At 36.5% G+C, this 12,896-nt stretch overlaps 2 protein-coding genes across 2 annotated transcripts; both read right to left on the reverse strand.

Annotated features, from left to right (window-relative positions):
• Window positions 1-513: 513 nt before the first annotated feature.
• On the reverse strand, window positions 514-4,057 carry LOC149651083 (putative neutral ceramidase C). The gene is made up of 19 exons (XM_089847201.1): window positions 4,028-4,057; window positions 3,747-3,890; window positions 3,353-3,520; window positions 3,075-3,280; window positions 2,881-3,004; window positions 2,709-2,825; window positions 2,552-2,638; window positions 2,378-2,491; window positions 2,217-2,313; window positions 2,071-2,148; window positions 1,948-1,998; window positions 1,771-1,886; window positions 1,591-1,688; window positions 1,481-1,520; window positions 1,326-1,427; window positions 1,021-1,260; window positions 813-952; window positions 619-747; window positions 514-547 (listed from the first exon to the last, which is right to left on the reverse strand). Exons 1-19 carry the CDS (start codon window positions 4,055-4,057, stop codon window positions 514-516), a joined length of 2,115 nt encoding a protein of 704 aa, XP_089703327.1.
• Window positions 4,058-4,460: 403 nt separating this feature from the next.
• On the reverse strand, window positions 4,461-7,928 carry LOC149651084 (neutral ceramidase-like). The gene is made up of 13 exons (XM_089847202.1): window positions 7,785-7,928; window positions 7,533-7,676; window positions 6,971-7,147; window positions 6,772-6,899; window positions 6,626-6,703; window positions 6,436-6,559; window positions 6,237-6,359; window positions 5,772-6,176; window positions 5,615-5,709; window positions 5,320-5,455; window positions 5,020-5,259; window positions 4,812-4,954; window positions 4,461-4,746 (listed from the first exon to the last, which is right to left on the reverse strand). The coding sequence occupies exons 1-13, from the start codon at window positions 7,926-7,928 to the stop codon at window positions 4,554-4,556; spliced, it is 2,130 nt and encodes a 709-aa protein (XP_089703328.1). The 3' UTR covers window positions 4,461-4,553.
• Window positions 7,929-12,896: the final 4,968 nt, after the last annotated feature.

A 12,896-nucleotide genomic window follows, 5' to 3' on the forward strand; every position in this document is an offset into this window, starting at 1 on the left:
GAGCCTAAACGTGTCTTAGGTTAATTCGTCTACTTGCAAATACTTCGTTAGGTAATTTATATTTGTGGAAAGCGAAAGTTTAATATTATATTTAATTAATTTAATTTGAGTATTTAGTGAAAAGGTTATGGAATAGGTGAATTTGTATGATTACAAAAACTTTAATTGAACGTGTTTTAATTGTCTGCAGCATAGTTTCAAGTCGCGTTGAGCTAAACTTGTCTAAACGTGTCTTCAGTTAATTCGTCTACTTGCAAGCACTCCGTCAGGTAAATAATATTTGTGGATAGTGAAGGTTAATATAGTATTATATTTTATCAAGAGGGAGCTAACAACTGGCTAAGGGGAAGAGATAGTCTGACGTCACTCAGCCCCCCTCTGGTTGGCATTTTTGCGTGTAGAATACTGTTTCCAACCCTTAGGGGGATGAAACTCCAGTAAGAGATAGAAGGGTGTGACGTTTCAGGGTCAGAACTGTTAGCTCCCTATTAATTTGTGTATTTAGTGAAAAGGTTATGAAATAGTCGAGTTCGTATGAATATAAAAACTGTAATTTAGTATTAATTCACATTATCAGGCCTTGGCTTGACAAGAAACGCCCTTGAAGTACCCTCGTACCTTACGCCGTTTCTATCACGTCCGTAGTGTTTAATCCTGTATGTCCCTGGTGTAACATTTTCCTCTATATCCCATTCTACTATAGCTATACTTGTACCCATGAGGATGTTGTCTTTTCTCCAATAGAATCTATAGTTAGAATTAATTTAGTATAATTTCATGTTTAATTAACGTACTATTTATGCCCAAAGTACCTTGTTTCCCAACTGGCATCAGTCGCAATCATTTTCCAAGTACCTCCCGGCACCAAATACTCAACGCTTAGATAAGTCCATCCTAGTTCAAGATTGTTTCTTGGATCAGCACTTTTAAAGACCACCACGACAGTATCTCCCTGTTTGTTAATTATTAAGTGTCCAAAATTAATTTCTAATTGGGTGGTCAACGGTGGTTTTAACTTACGACATAGTACTCTCGTGCCGCATTCTGCTGCACTTGTCCATAGCTACTAAACAATCCGGGAAAGTCCAGAAAATTACCAGGTATCATTGACCAAGGAGACGGGTCTAATTGTGGTGGTTTAGGACCTGGAGGTAATTTGGTTCCGGACAGCATATTTGAAAGTAGTTTTGAATATTGACTTAAAAACGCGTCGAGAGTGTATCCGCCAAATATATTTGATGCCCCTTCGTATGATTGCACCTTTAAGTGTAGTTAATTACGTGAAATTATTAGAACTAATTAGGTTTCATTATTGAAAATTGTACTTTGTATTCTTCTAATGTATTGACGTAACTGGCGTATTCGTTGCTGAGAGATTGTACAATAACAGTCACGGGTTCGGCAAAAATGTTACTTAACCTGTAATCCTTTACTTTAATTGGTTAGTTTGAGCAGTTAATGAATACAATAGTATTATTACCATTTGGATCTTTTGTACCATCCTACGGCCTGCCATGGTACTTTATATAAAAATTTTAGGATGTGTCAAACGTTCATGCAATTTAGACTAAAGTATTTAGAAATACTTACGTAAACTCTGCAGGAACTGGGGCTATGATCAATTGGCCTATTTTAATCATTTGAGTTGGTAAAATTTCGGGGGCCCAGTGATTAGTAAAAAAATTCATCTAAAATTAAATTTATAGCTAGAGTTATCGATACTAAAAACTTATACTAAAATGGAAAATATCGATGAGTATAGATTATTACATTTGCCAATGGCAATAAAATAGGTTTATTTTTTTGACACTCTTGCGTTTCCTTTCTGGGATGGCCCAATATGTAATTTAAACCTTTTCCAAGAATTCCACCCAATGAGAACGTTTCTACGCGTCAAATACACTTGTCAATATGACGCAGGTGACGTTTAATTATTTTGAAACATGCCTTGAACTTGCTCGAACACTTCTCCCGCCAAATTTCTCGGCGTAGCAGACCCTTTATTTATATTTTCAAAATTTTTTAACTTATTAGTTGAAACCTTGGATTTTTTCACCCTAAGTGACTTACCATTAAAGATACGTTCGGCACTACCTACGGCAATATCAACAGCGCTTTTAATTATGTCTGGAGGATCCGTTGTCATTCCTAATTAAGTTTAAACATTAAAGTATCTTCATGAAATATAAATTTATACTCAAGTACCATCCATATACCTTCGAAAAACAATTCTTCCGCGAATGGTATCCCTTCTCCAACAACCCCAGTTCCACCTGCAAAACTAGATCCCAAAGCTGATCTGCACGTCTTGCCCTATATGATTTAAAATAGCTTATTATTCATCATTTATTAAGTTGGGGGCAAAATTATAACTTACCCCTAATCCAAATAGATTTAATAAAGACGAAGTGACATAGCCAGTGATGTTAACATGTTGATGAATGTACTGAATGTTTCCAGACAAACGTTCAGCTGGACTGTACAATAATTCCTTTGTGTGTATAATACATTTGAGTAATTAGATTATCGTTATGAGATTAAGTAAATTTACCAAAGCCTTCTCTGCCATTCTCCCTCCGATGACCACTATATCGTCCATGTCATTGTTCGTTGGTCCCTGAGCTATGCAAGGTCCGACCTAATTGAAATTTATGGCTGATTTATTTAACTAATTTTCCGGGGAAATTTTAATATCCATAATTAATTACCGAACATTTCTTGGTAAGACGATCACATGGCTCTCCTGTTTCAATACAAAGGTAACCTCTAACGTAGGGTGCCGAATCACCGTGGTTTGATTGAGGAAATGCGGCCACAAAAGGTCCCTAACATAAACCAATTAGAAACGTCTCAAAGCGTTTATAGAATTTGTTAACATACAATTCCTGGTAGAGATGTGTTTCCATTCATCGATTTTTCCAACATCAACGCGGCAAATCCGGAATTGTCAGTATTAATCAGTGTATTATAAGCATTGGCGCTTGTTGGATGCACTGGAAACCATCTACAGATAGTTTATATTTTAATGAAGAATGTATTTATTAATGTTTTCTATTCTTCAAAACATTAATTACATTATGGCCCCCAATGGGTTTAGTTGTAGATCCGTGAACTTTAGAACCGTCATTGTTTTATCAACATTGGATGGATACCATATAGTTCGATACCATGGATTATTTTCGTAAGCTACTGGACTTCTGTTTATGTTACAATCGAGTAACAATCCAGAGTTTAGATAAATGTACCCCGGTTTTAGATTATTATGGGCCTGTACTATGCTCTGAAATATTATTATATTTTATTTCGTGTAATTACAATATGGTTTTGTTAGATTTTATCTTACGTTATATACCCCTTCCACAGCCGCTGAAAACGCTAAGTTTGAAAAACCAAATGTCAATACAGAGTATAATGTGTAGTGAAAATATCCACCCGGAGCTGAATGTGTATGGGTTGCAGCCAAGACCACATTATCCATAGTGTAGAGTGACCCATACGTAGCGTTCAAACGTTCTAAAACCTATGTTTTTTGTAAAGATAATTACTAAATCCGGGATTACTTAGTCCCTAGCATTACGAAGTATAGGTAGTGTCATTCTTATGGAACATATCTTATAAACTTATGATAGACCCTTCTATAAACGAAATTATGTAATCACGTGATTCGATATCGCGTGTTCACATAACTCTCTTTAACCATAAACATTCTGGAAAACGAGAAACATGAAGCAATTTATAACACTAACCTTCATTTTCACTACTTCAGAAATTGCACCGATTTCTAATGTTACGTGTACAACTCGCACACCATTCTTGGCGATTATGAAAGCCCGGCTAAACTGTCTTAAACGTATTCCTTCCCCGGTTTGGTTGAATGTAACGTATCCAAACTAATTATTGAAATATTTAAGTGAAGTAATTAACTTGAATTAGAGACAAATTTTGCGATAATCTTGGTACCAAGGGGTTATAGGTCAACTATAATCTCAGTTCACTGTATGACTATCAAAATATTCTTTGAACTTACCATTTGAACTCCAACACACGGTCCAGTCATATCCGCAATTCCAACACCAATCTCATAATTACTCTGATCATCGTTATTGAAAAAATCAAAGGGCCAAAAACCGTAAGATTTTTGGACACAAACAAGACAGATTATTGCCGAGTAAAACCACCACGATAATCCTCTCATTACGTTATTTTCTGATTATTGAAAGCGAGAATACTGTATCGACCAGGCTTAAAGCATTCCAGCCAGATGTATTAGCGTTCAGTCAACAATCCCATCAGCGTTGTGTACTTCCGCTTTTACTCCATACGACCTATATACTGATGTTATCATTTCAGTTCATACTGTCATTCGTGTTAGGTTCAATTACATCGCATGACAAATCGTTAAAGAGGCCGATGTTGCCGATTTTTTCATCGGTTACCAATAATTTTAGACAGGATTTGTATTTTACAAAAACATAATTTTATTATTTTTAAAATCAATTTGCGTCACAATGTTTTCAACATTTATGTAAAATTTGAGCTATATTCAGTTTCAATTATTGCGATGCCTTTGGATATACTTTGAATGAACTAGAAGTTCCACTGTATTGAGATATCTTCTGGAAGACGCCTTTTTTAGCCCCAAAATGACGTATTCTATAAACACCTGGTTCAGTGTCAAGTGGGATTGTCCATTCAATGGTGGCGCGACTGTATCCAAATAACATGTTTGTCCTTTCCCAGTGGAATCTAAGAGAAAACAACATTAAAATTTACAGCTGTTGGACCAAATTAAATTCCAATTATAAACTTACTTAGTTTCCCAGTTTCCATCTGTAGCGATGACTTTCCAACTTTTATTGTCTTTGTTAAACCGTTCAACGGTTAAGTATGTGCTTCCCAATTTGAGATCGTTTCTAGGATGGCCACTTACGAATGTCACAGACACTGTTTCTCCCTGTTACAACAGCGCACGCATTAGTTAGTACTTGGCATTGACCCCAAGTGTCATTTCTGACTTACCGGCTTGTATTTGCTGGAAACGTCTTTCGTTACGTCACCAAATTGAAGTCCAACACCTGCGGAATCGTATACAACTCCAGGTTTAACTACAATTTGTTTTGAGAGTAGATTTGGTGGGTCTGGTCCCTGAGAGATTGGTTTCCCATTCAACATGTTTTCGGCCAGGTACTCGTATTGCTCAATGTAAGCCTCTAATGTGTGAGGACCGTATATAGTCGACGCTCCTTCGTACCTTTGAATCTGGAAAGTGGTTAATTGTTTTAGTCATAGCCATTGCGCAATTGGTCAAGGGAAACGTACTTGATATTCTTCAAAAGTAGCAACGTAGGAGGAATATTGGTTACTTAGGGATTGTACAAGAACTGTAACGTTCAAGTCGGATTCTTTGGCATAGATTTTCTCGATTGCCTTTACCATTCTTCTTCCAGACATTGTCCTAATATATTTCGGAATTATTTTACTTGATAAGGAATGTGCAGGGCCGTCGAGAGGGTTTGAGGGCCCCGGGGAAAATGACTAAATGGCAGAACCCATCAAGACAGCCCTAGAGGTGGATCGGGTGACGGCCCTGGTCGAACGTCTATTCATTACTTACGTAAATTCGCCTGGAACTGGTGCAATTACAAGCTGTCCGATTTGTACAAGTTGCGTAGGTAAAATTGCGGGTTGCCACTCGTATGGAAAGCTGATCTGTGTAGATAAAAATTTAGTGTTGTATTTGTAAACATAATTTGTGATGTAACAAAGTATACCTCTCCAGTTGCGAGTAGGACCGGTTTGGGGGCTTGACATATCTTTATGTTTTTCGATGGTTCTTTTATGAAAAAGCGAATGAAGTTGAAAAAAGCGTTTTCTTGGGTATTTCCTTGAGTGAATATGCTAGCACCAGGTCCATCGGTAGTTCCGGCAGCGAAGCTATACCCCAATGCGGGTTTACAAGTAATTTCTAGTTTTCCCGCATTTTTCGAATCCGGGTTGCTCGAGTTTAACACGTGGTTTGTCATATCGATGTGTTGGTGGATCACTCTTAATGGACCCTTTACTTCTTCCGTCGCTGTATTGTACAGTTCTATTGCCTTTTCGTATTGTCGGCTACCAATGATTTTCGTGCTTTCAAACATGTCTTTGCCTGGACCCATAGCGATGCACTTGTCGTTCTGTAGTATAATTTGAAATGAATGTAATAAACTTAATTGAAGTTTATTTTCTTCGCTTACTTTGCCGTTGCAAGTACTTGTTAAATAATCACAAGGTAGTCCAGTATCGATGCATCGCGAACCCAATATGTTTGGTGAAGTATCAGCGTGGTTTTGCTGAGGGAATACAGCTACAAATGGCCCCTATGTATAAAAAAATTAAATTTTATTAAACACTCCTATCGGATTGATAAAAGTGTTTCGTTTTAGATAATCTTACCGCTCCTGGTATGCTATCGTTTCCGTTAAATTCTTTTTCCATCATCATTGAAGCGTAACCTTTATTATCCCCACTTACAAGTTTGTTTGTGTTATTCATGCTTGTGGGATGTACAGCAAACCATCTGTAGATTTAGTAGGAAATAGATTTTTGAAATTATTCGTTACACTTTCATTATATTATATCTTACGAAAGTGCTCCGATTGGTTCCAAATCGGAATCAGTGATTTTTAAAACCGTCATTGTTTTATCCACATTATATTCATATCTGAAACAAATGAAATTATTTAAATGTTATTCTTTACGAGTCGGTTCTCTATTAAAATAATTACTTACTGTTTTCGTTCCTCCTCGGGGTTATTGTCGTAAGCGCTTGGACTTCGATTATAGTTAGAGTCCAGTAAAGTACCAGAATTTATAAACAGTCTAGCTGGTTTTATATTATTATGGGCTATCTCCAAACTCTGTTAAGTGTTTGAACGAACTATTTCAGTCTTGACTCGTAGAATTTATTTATCATTGATTGCTATCATACCTTAACAATTCCTTCGAGGGCCGCGTCGAACGTTTGTTTAATGAAGCCCTCGGATGGTATGGTGTAAAGAACGTATTGATGTAGGCCACCAGGACCCGAATGAGTGTGCGTTGCTGATAAAACGACATTGTCCATACGATATAGTTTACCATATTTTTCTTGTAATCTTTCTACAACCTTTAGGGAAGTTAATGACTATATTATGGCGACGAGTAATATTGGGTTCCAAATATAGTTAAAAATATTCAATTTAGTGTCAATGTTTGTGGGCGAACAGAGTTTAGTTTTTAATGTCTGAGCTTTTTCCGGCAGATGGTATAGCATCCTCTAACCATAGGCCGGTTTGCGACTTTATCTCCCTTTTCTCTGATGCCCGCAATACGTGATGCGTTTTACAGGTGCATAAATGCATCGTAATAAGTCTTTACTTAAATACATTACAACAAATATTTGCCAAATAACCTACAAATTCGAACCCCCTGTAAATCTGAGACTGATTGTAACTTAGCGCGGAATGTTTCTAGGGACTCTTCAAAATGGATTACTAAACCCTAAATCTCACCTTGACTTTCAAAATTTCGCTAAGAGATCCGAGATCCGTCGTTACTAAAGCGACTCTGGTATCTCCTTGAGTGACAATTACCGTTCGACTGTATAATCGAAAGTGAATACCACGTCCGGGTTGTTTAAAGGTGGCATACCCCCACTGTATGAAAAGGGAAATAAAATATTAATTTCTTAAATATGTCACCTTGACGGGGCGGAAGTGTTTGTTTAATTAATTAAAGAAATAATTTTCCTCGTTTATACGTACCAATTCGACTTCCGCGCTGGGTCCAGTAATGTCGGCGATACCTACGCCTACATTGTACCCTTGTTCTTCGGCCTTACATGGGACGTTATACAGAACAGCGACGCTGAGTACAAACAAAAACACCACCTCAGTCGTTAAAAACATGATGATAGCAATGACGGACAATTGGAAATTTCCAAATTTTCTTGTCGCTTTATATCATACGATAGTTTCGATTGTCAGGTGCAAATATTCTCACACTGCAAAAGATAGAGTTAATTGTATTATAGTTAAAATAATATGGCTTTGTTCTAATTCCTTTAACTATCTCAGATAACGAATGATTAGATACGCGAGATATTTATCGCGATGACCTTTACGCTAAATTGAAGGTTACATAACAAATATCTAAACGCCTTATCTTAACGTTATTTGCGAAACTTGACACACATGTTTTAATAAGTACATTAGAATTGGTAAAACGTTTTTCTTTACAACTTTTATCTGATTAAATACGTTTCGGTTTTTTTTAAAAAAATATTTTAAAGTGATTTGAAATGAGTAATGTTTTGTCTTACTTGCAAAGTTCGAAGACAGTATTTTCAGAGTATCGATGGGTGAATGACGAGTTTCGAAAGGGTTAACTCTAGCTCGACAATACCTCCCTAACTCGACCGCTCTATGTAGTTTGTAAATTGAACCTTTTAGAGTTTCAAATATATGAACTGAAATATATTGAAACCAGGTGAAAATCAGCGTCATAGGTCAATGTAAAAGCATTTTAAATCAAATAAAACCGAAACTGTGTCATATGAATAACTAAACATCAAAATATTATTTGTGATTAAGCAATTATTCAGGGTTAATCAAACTTTAAATATATGCATTAAAGTCAATGCCATCTTGTAATAAACAACAAACACTGGTCAATTAACATTGAAAATACTTAATTATATACTTTAACGGGAAACCCGACCGGTATAAAAAGCTAAATCGTTCCATTTGAATTAGTTATTTTTACACTCGTTTCCTGCTCTAATGAAAATACTGACATTGAAATTTTAATTTCCTTGTACTATGGACGGAGGTACGAACGTGATCGTATCTATAGTATTGTATCCATACAAAAGACATTAAATTTAATAAATTTACTCTAAAGGTTGCCATAGCCAAGCCCATTAAAAGCAAGAAGACGTAGAAAGGTTTATAAAGACGATTTTCTATAATTTTAAAGATAGTTTAATCAAGATGGTAGGTATTACCTTTCACAGCAGGCGAAGTTAATTTAAATCCTTCCGTGGCTACGCGGTACACATCACTGTAGTTAGTAAAGCTAGGCTTTGTTTTTTCAACAAGTACTCTATTACTTTTACATATAAACGACGTAGTTGATGTTGACAAGCATTCTAACTCTTTTTTTCAAATATGAGATGCATCCTCCGTACCCTTTAAAACACCTTTGCGCAACCATTTCGCAATTTCGCTCATCGCGAGCGCTTTCTGTTTATAACTAAAGTCCACACACAGACGCTGTGTAAGACAGCGTGTTGTTTTCATGTATGATAATACACTATTCTATACGCTCCAACGAGTTTCTTAAAGAAAAACATTTTGTTCATTTATTTCTTGTAAATACTTCCTGATCAACTGAGGCTTCGAAATCCATACGCAACTCCCGCCCCCCTCCTTAGTTAAAGGTTAATATTGAGGAGAAAGCGTTTTTTTATATTGTTTAGTTCGATAACTAATATATTTAAAACTCATTAAGAATACAATTAATTTAATTTATTTTTATTGTATGTTAATGAACTTCCTGCCCTTACTTGCCATGCGTGAAGGATTCAGTACTATGTTTTTTTAACACATGTCTAGGTTGACTAAGTACATACTCGAAAAACATTCTTTCAAAATAGGCACAATAATTTATCTAGTGATTGTTTAGAATGAATTTTATTATTTAATACAAGGGTTTATCATTTAGGTTTTATTTAAACGTGGCGTTAGATCTTGTGAAGTCATTGAAAATAAACGGTATTATATGGTAATTATATTAGAATAGAATACTTATTAAACGATGAATGAAACAATCAATTTCAAATTATTCTTTAAACCATAAGTTTATAAGATATGTTCCATAAGTATAACAATACCCACACTTCATAATAATAGAGACTTACTGAGAGCTAGTGCGAGAATTGACTACACTCGGTTTTGCAGTCCATGTTCCAATTTACTCAGTACTAAGCCTTAGACAGCGCCTCAGTCACCAGGCGTCGCTTTACAAGAATCTATGACCTACGTCACTTCATGACAAGCTCCAGTTTGTAACCAGTAACAAACTTATGAACATACTTTATAAACTTATGTTTAAACCTAGAAACGTTAGTTTCTACCATAGCCATTAATTGAATCCTTTGACCTTTGCACGTCACGTGATCACTCAAATGTATAAATGATTAAAAGTGTCAACTTTAATTGTTTACAATAGAATTAAAATCAAAAAGTGTCGATCTTTTGCTATAATCCTCTCTCTCTCTGATTTGGCCAGATGTGGAAGATAGGATGGGACGCAACCTGCGTCACATGACATGACGACTAGATAGAACTTGATAGGGACGAGAGATAGCAGGTGGGGAAGAGACCCTTACTATATTTCAAAAGACATAAAACTCTCCAACAAAGCTAGATAATAGAGGGTAAAAGCGACCCGGGGAGGAAATAAATAAATCGATGGGATGGCCTCACTCAAACTCTACTCTCTAGAATATTAAAGAGAGCCTAAAGAGGAGTGCGCTGGTTTCACGCCGGGATAGGATTATCGGAGGATAGGTACCCTCAGTGAATTTATTAAAAAATGTTGGCATAAACCCCCTCATTTCCCGATTTTCCAAAACCGTTGACCCTAATTCCTCTTTTTAACCCCATAGCTTCCGAAATACCCCCGAAGTAATCCTATAGGGGTGATCTCGTGGGGCAGATTACTACATTTTATTTATGATTAAGAACTCAACCCTTATCTCATTTTCAATCTTGACTTCTTGATAATGTCCAAAATGTTATTATTATCATAAGGTCATAAGATATCTTCCATAAGATTGTCACTGGTTACAAACTGGAGCTTGCCATGAAGTGACGTAGGTCAAAGATTCTCTTAAAGCGACGTCTGATGAGGCGCTATCATAGGCTTAGTACAGACTAAATAGGACCTAGATGGACTGCAAAACCGAGTGAAGTCACTTCTCGCATCGTTCTCGAACTGAGTATTAAGATTAGCATTGTTATGATGTGATGCTCATTCTACTGATTGAAATGCCGAAAACCATCTAATGAGGTTAAATGAAACTTAAAACGCGTTGAATTACCTGAGATTCCTTCTTGGTCTACCAGCGGGGATTCGCAGTATGCTATTACACCGGAAGTGATGAGCACCTCGGGCAATATCCTGATAGACGGATTTCACTTTCATCCGGGAATATCCTAGGAGAAGGAACTGACTCCGGGGGATCATCCCATTGTCATCCTTGTCTATACCGTCCGAAATAAATAATTGGATTAGAGATTCTATAATAGAATCAGAGTAGCGGACGAAAGCGGCCTTATGACGTAGCGACTTTGCTTATTAAATATTGGTCTTTTAAAAGTTATATCCGTTTTACATCAGGAAGGCCCAACGAGTTTATAGTTTAAAACCTTTTTTACGATGATCTTCTTATTATGATCGAGTTATTGAGGATGAAAGTAACTTTCTTCCGAGTTCTCACTCAAATTTTTCCGCGAAAGAAACGAGGTCAAATGATGATTTGGGTCACGGTTTTTGTATCAAACAAAATAGGAAAAGTGAAATTCGAGTCGTGTGGTTCGAATTACGCTAGCCTCGGTATTATTAAGGCAAGGAGGGACTTCGAGGAGTCAACTTTAGTGTAGTGAGCAGCCAGCCATTAAGGAATTTCTTAAACACACTTTTTTTTCCTCGTTTTCGTGAACTTCAGCTTTAATAGGACCTAATTTTTAAGAATGATAATTGGGGCTCAAACTTAAGAATTTCCATTATGTTTTGTAAGTGTTAGTTTATGTTACTTGTGCAGTGAAATATATCAATTAGAAATGTCAAAAGAGAATCGACTTGGATAGCGGAAGCTAGTCTATAGTGGCTTTTTCTTTGAGATCACAAATCATGGATAATTTGAGGGAAGTTAGTTTGAAGTTTTGGATAAGATCCAGCGCCTCTGTCGTGAATATAACGAACTAGTAACGATAACAGTCTAGGCAGATATTATATGATACAGGTTTCTTTTATATATTTAATGAAACTATACATAAAATAACAAAACTAGGGTTCCAATTTGAACAAAACATTTAATTTTTACCGTTTTTTTTACACAAACCATCCCTCTGAAATTTGAATAGATTCTGAAACAATGAAAATCTGGTCCCCTCCCTCTTGATACGAGGGTCTAAGAGTTAGCCAGAGCTGATGCCTCGATCATAAAGAAGCAATTGGGCCGCGGAGAGCGCCACTATTTTAAATTACATTTGGGCACATTTTTTTTCTTTCATGCATATTCGTTCATTCTTTAGCGAGACCCTCTCTGCTCGTTATTCGGAAGTCAAGCGCGATTACGGGATACGCGGACAAAAAAATTCTTGATTAATCGTCGATGGAGTCCCGTATAGCTTCTACCATAAGTTTATAAGATATGTTCCTTCCATAAGTATGACACTACCTATACTTCGTAATGCTAGAAACTTACAGCTCGAGCTAGTTCGAGAATTGACTACACTCGGTTAATTTTGCAATCCAACTTCATATTTATTCCGTACTAAACCTTTGATAGCCTCTCACCAGGCGTCGCTTTACCTCGAATCTATGACCTACCTCATTCACTTCATGACAAGCTCTAGTTTGTAACCAGTGACAAACTTAGGGAACATATCATATGAACTTATGGTGCTACGGTTCTAGGGCTCAGGGACCTGCAGATGCGATTATAATGAGAGCTATTGGAGCAAAAACCTCCGAAATATTTTTGGGCGATACAAAAAAATGTATAGACCCCTCTAGATCTATTCGATTGATTCACTCTTTTTAGCTGCATGATAAAGAAGAGGGGGAAAATAGTTTCCTAACGATCT

The sequence above is a fragment of the Phalangium opilio genome, unplaced genomic scaffold (assembly GCF_054372755.1).
Source record: "Phalangium opilio isolate 3A_F unplaced genomic scaffold, DU_Popi_V2 ptg000082l_1, whole genome shotgun sequence".
Taxonomy (NCBI): domain Eukaryota; kingdom Metazoa; phylum Arthropoda; class Arachnida; order Opiliones; family Phalangiidae; genus Phalangium; species Phalangium opilio.

Bases quoted from the DNA above. Each gene is read 5' to 3' on its own strand.
- LOC149651083 (XM_089847201.1), bottom strand. From the start codon at position 4,057: ATGACTGGACCGTGTGTTGGAGTTCAAATG. The intron at 1,521-1,590 runs GTAAGTATTTCT...TTTTATATAAAG, and splicing joins CCAGTTCCTGCAGAGTTTAC to TACCATGGCAGGCCGTAGGA. The intron at 548-618 runs GTACGAGGGTAC...ACTAAATTACAG, and splicing joins CGTGATAGAAACGGCGTAAG to TTTTTATATTCATACGAACT.
- LOC149651084 (XM_089847202.1), bottom strand. From the start codon at position 7,928: ATGTTTTTAACGACTGAGGTGGTGTTTTTGTTTGTACTCAGCGTCGCT. The intron at 7,677-7,784 runs GTACGTATAAAC...CTTTTCATACAG, and splicing joins CCAGCGCGGAAGTCGAATTG to TGGGGGTATGCCACCTTTAA. The intron at 5,710-5,771 runs GTATACTTTGTT...TTATCTACACAG, and splicing joins TCCTACTCGCAACTGGAGAG to ATCAGCTTTCCATACGAGTG.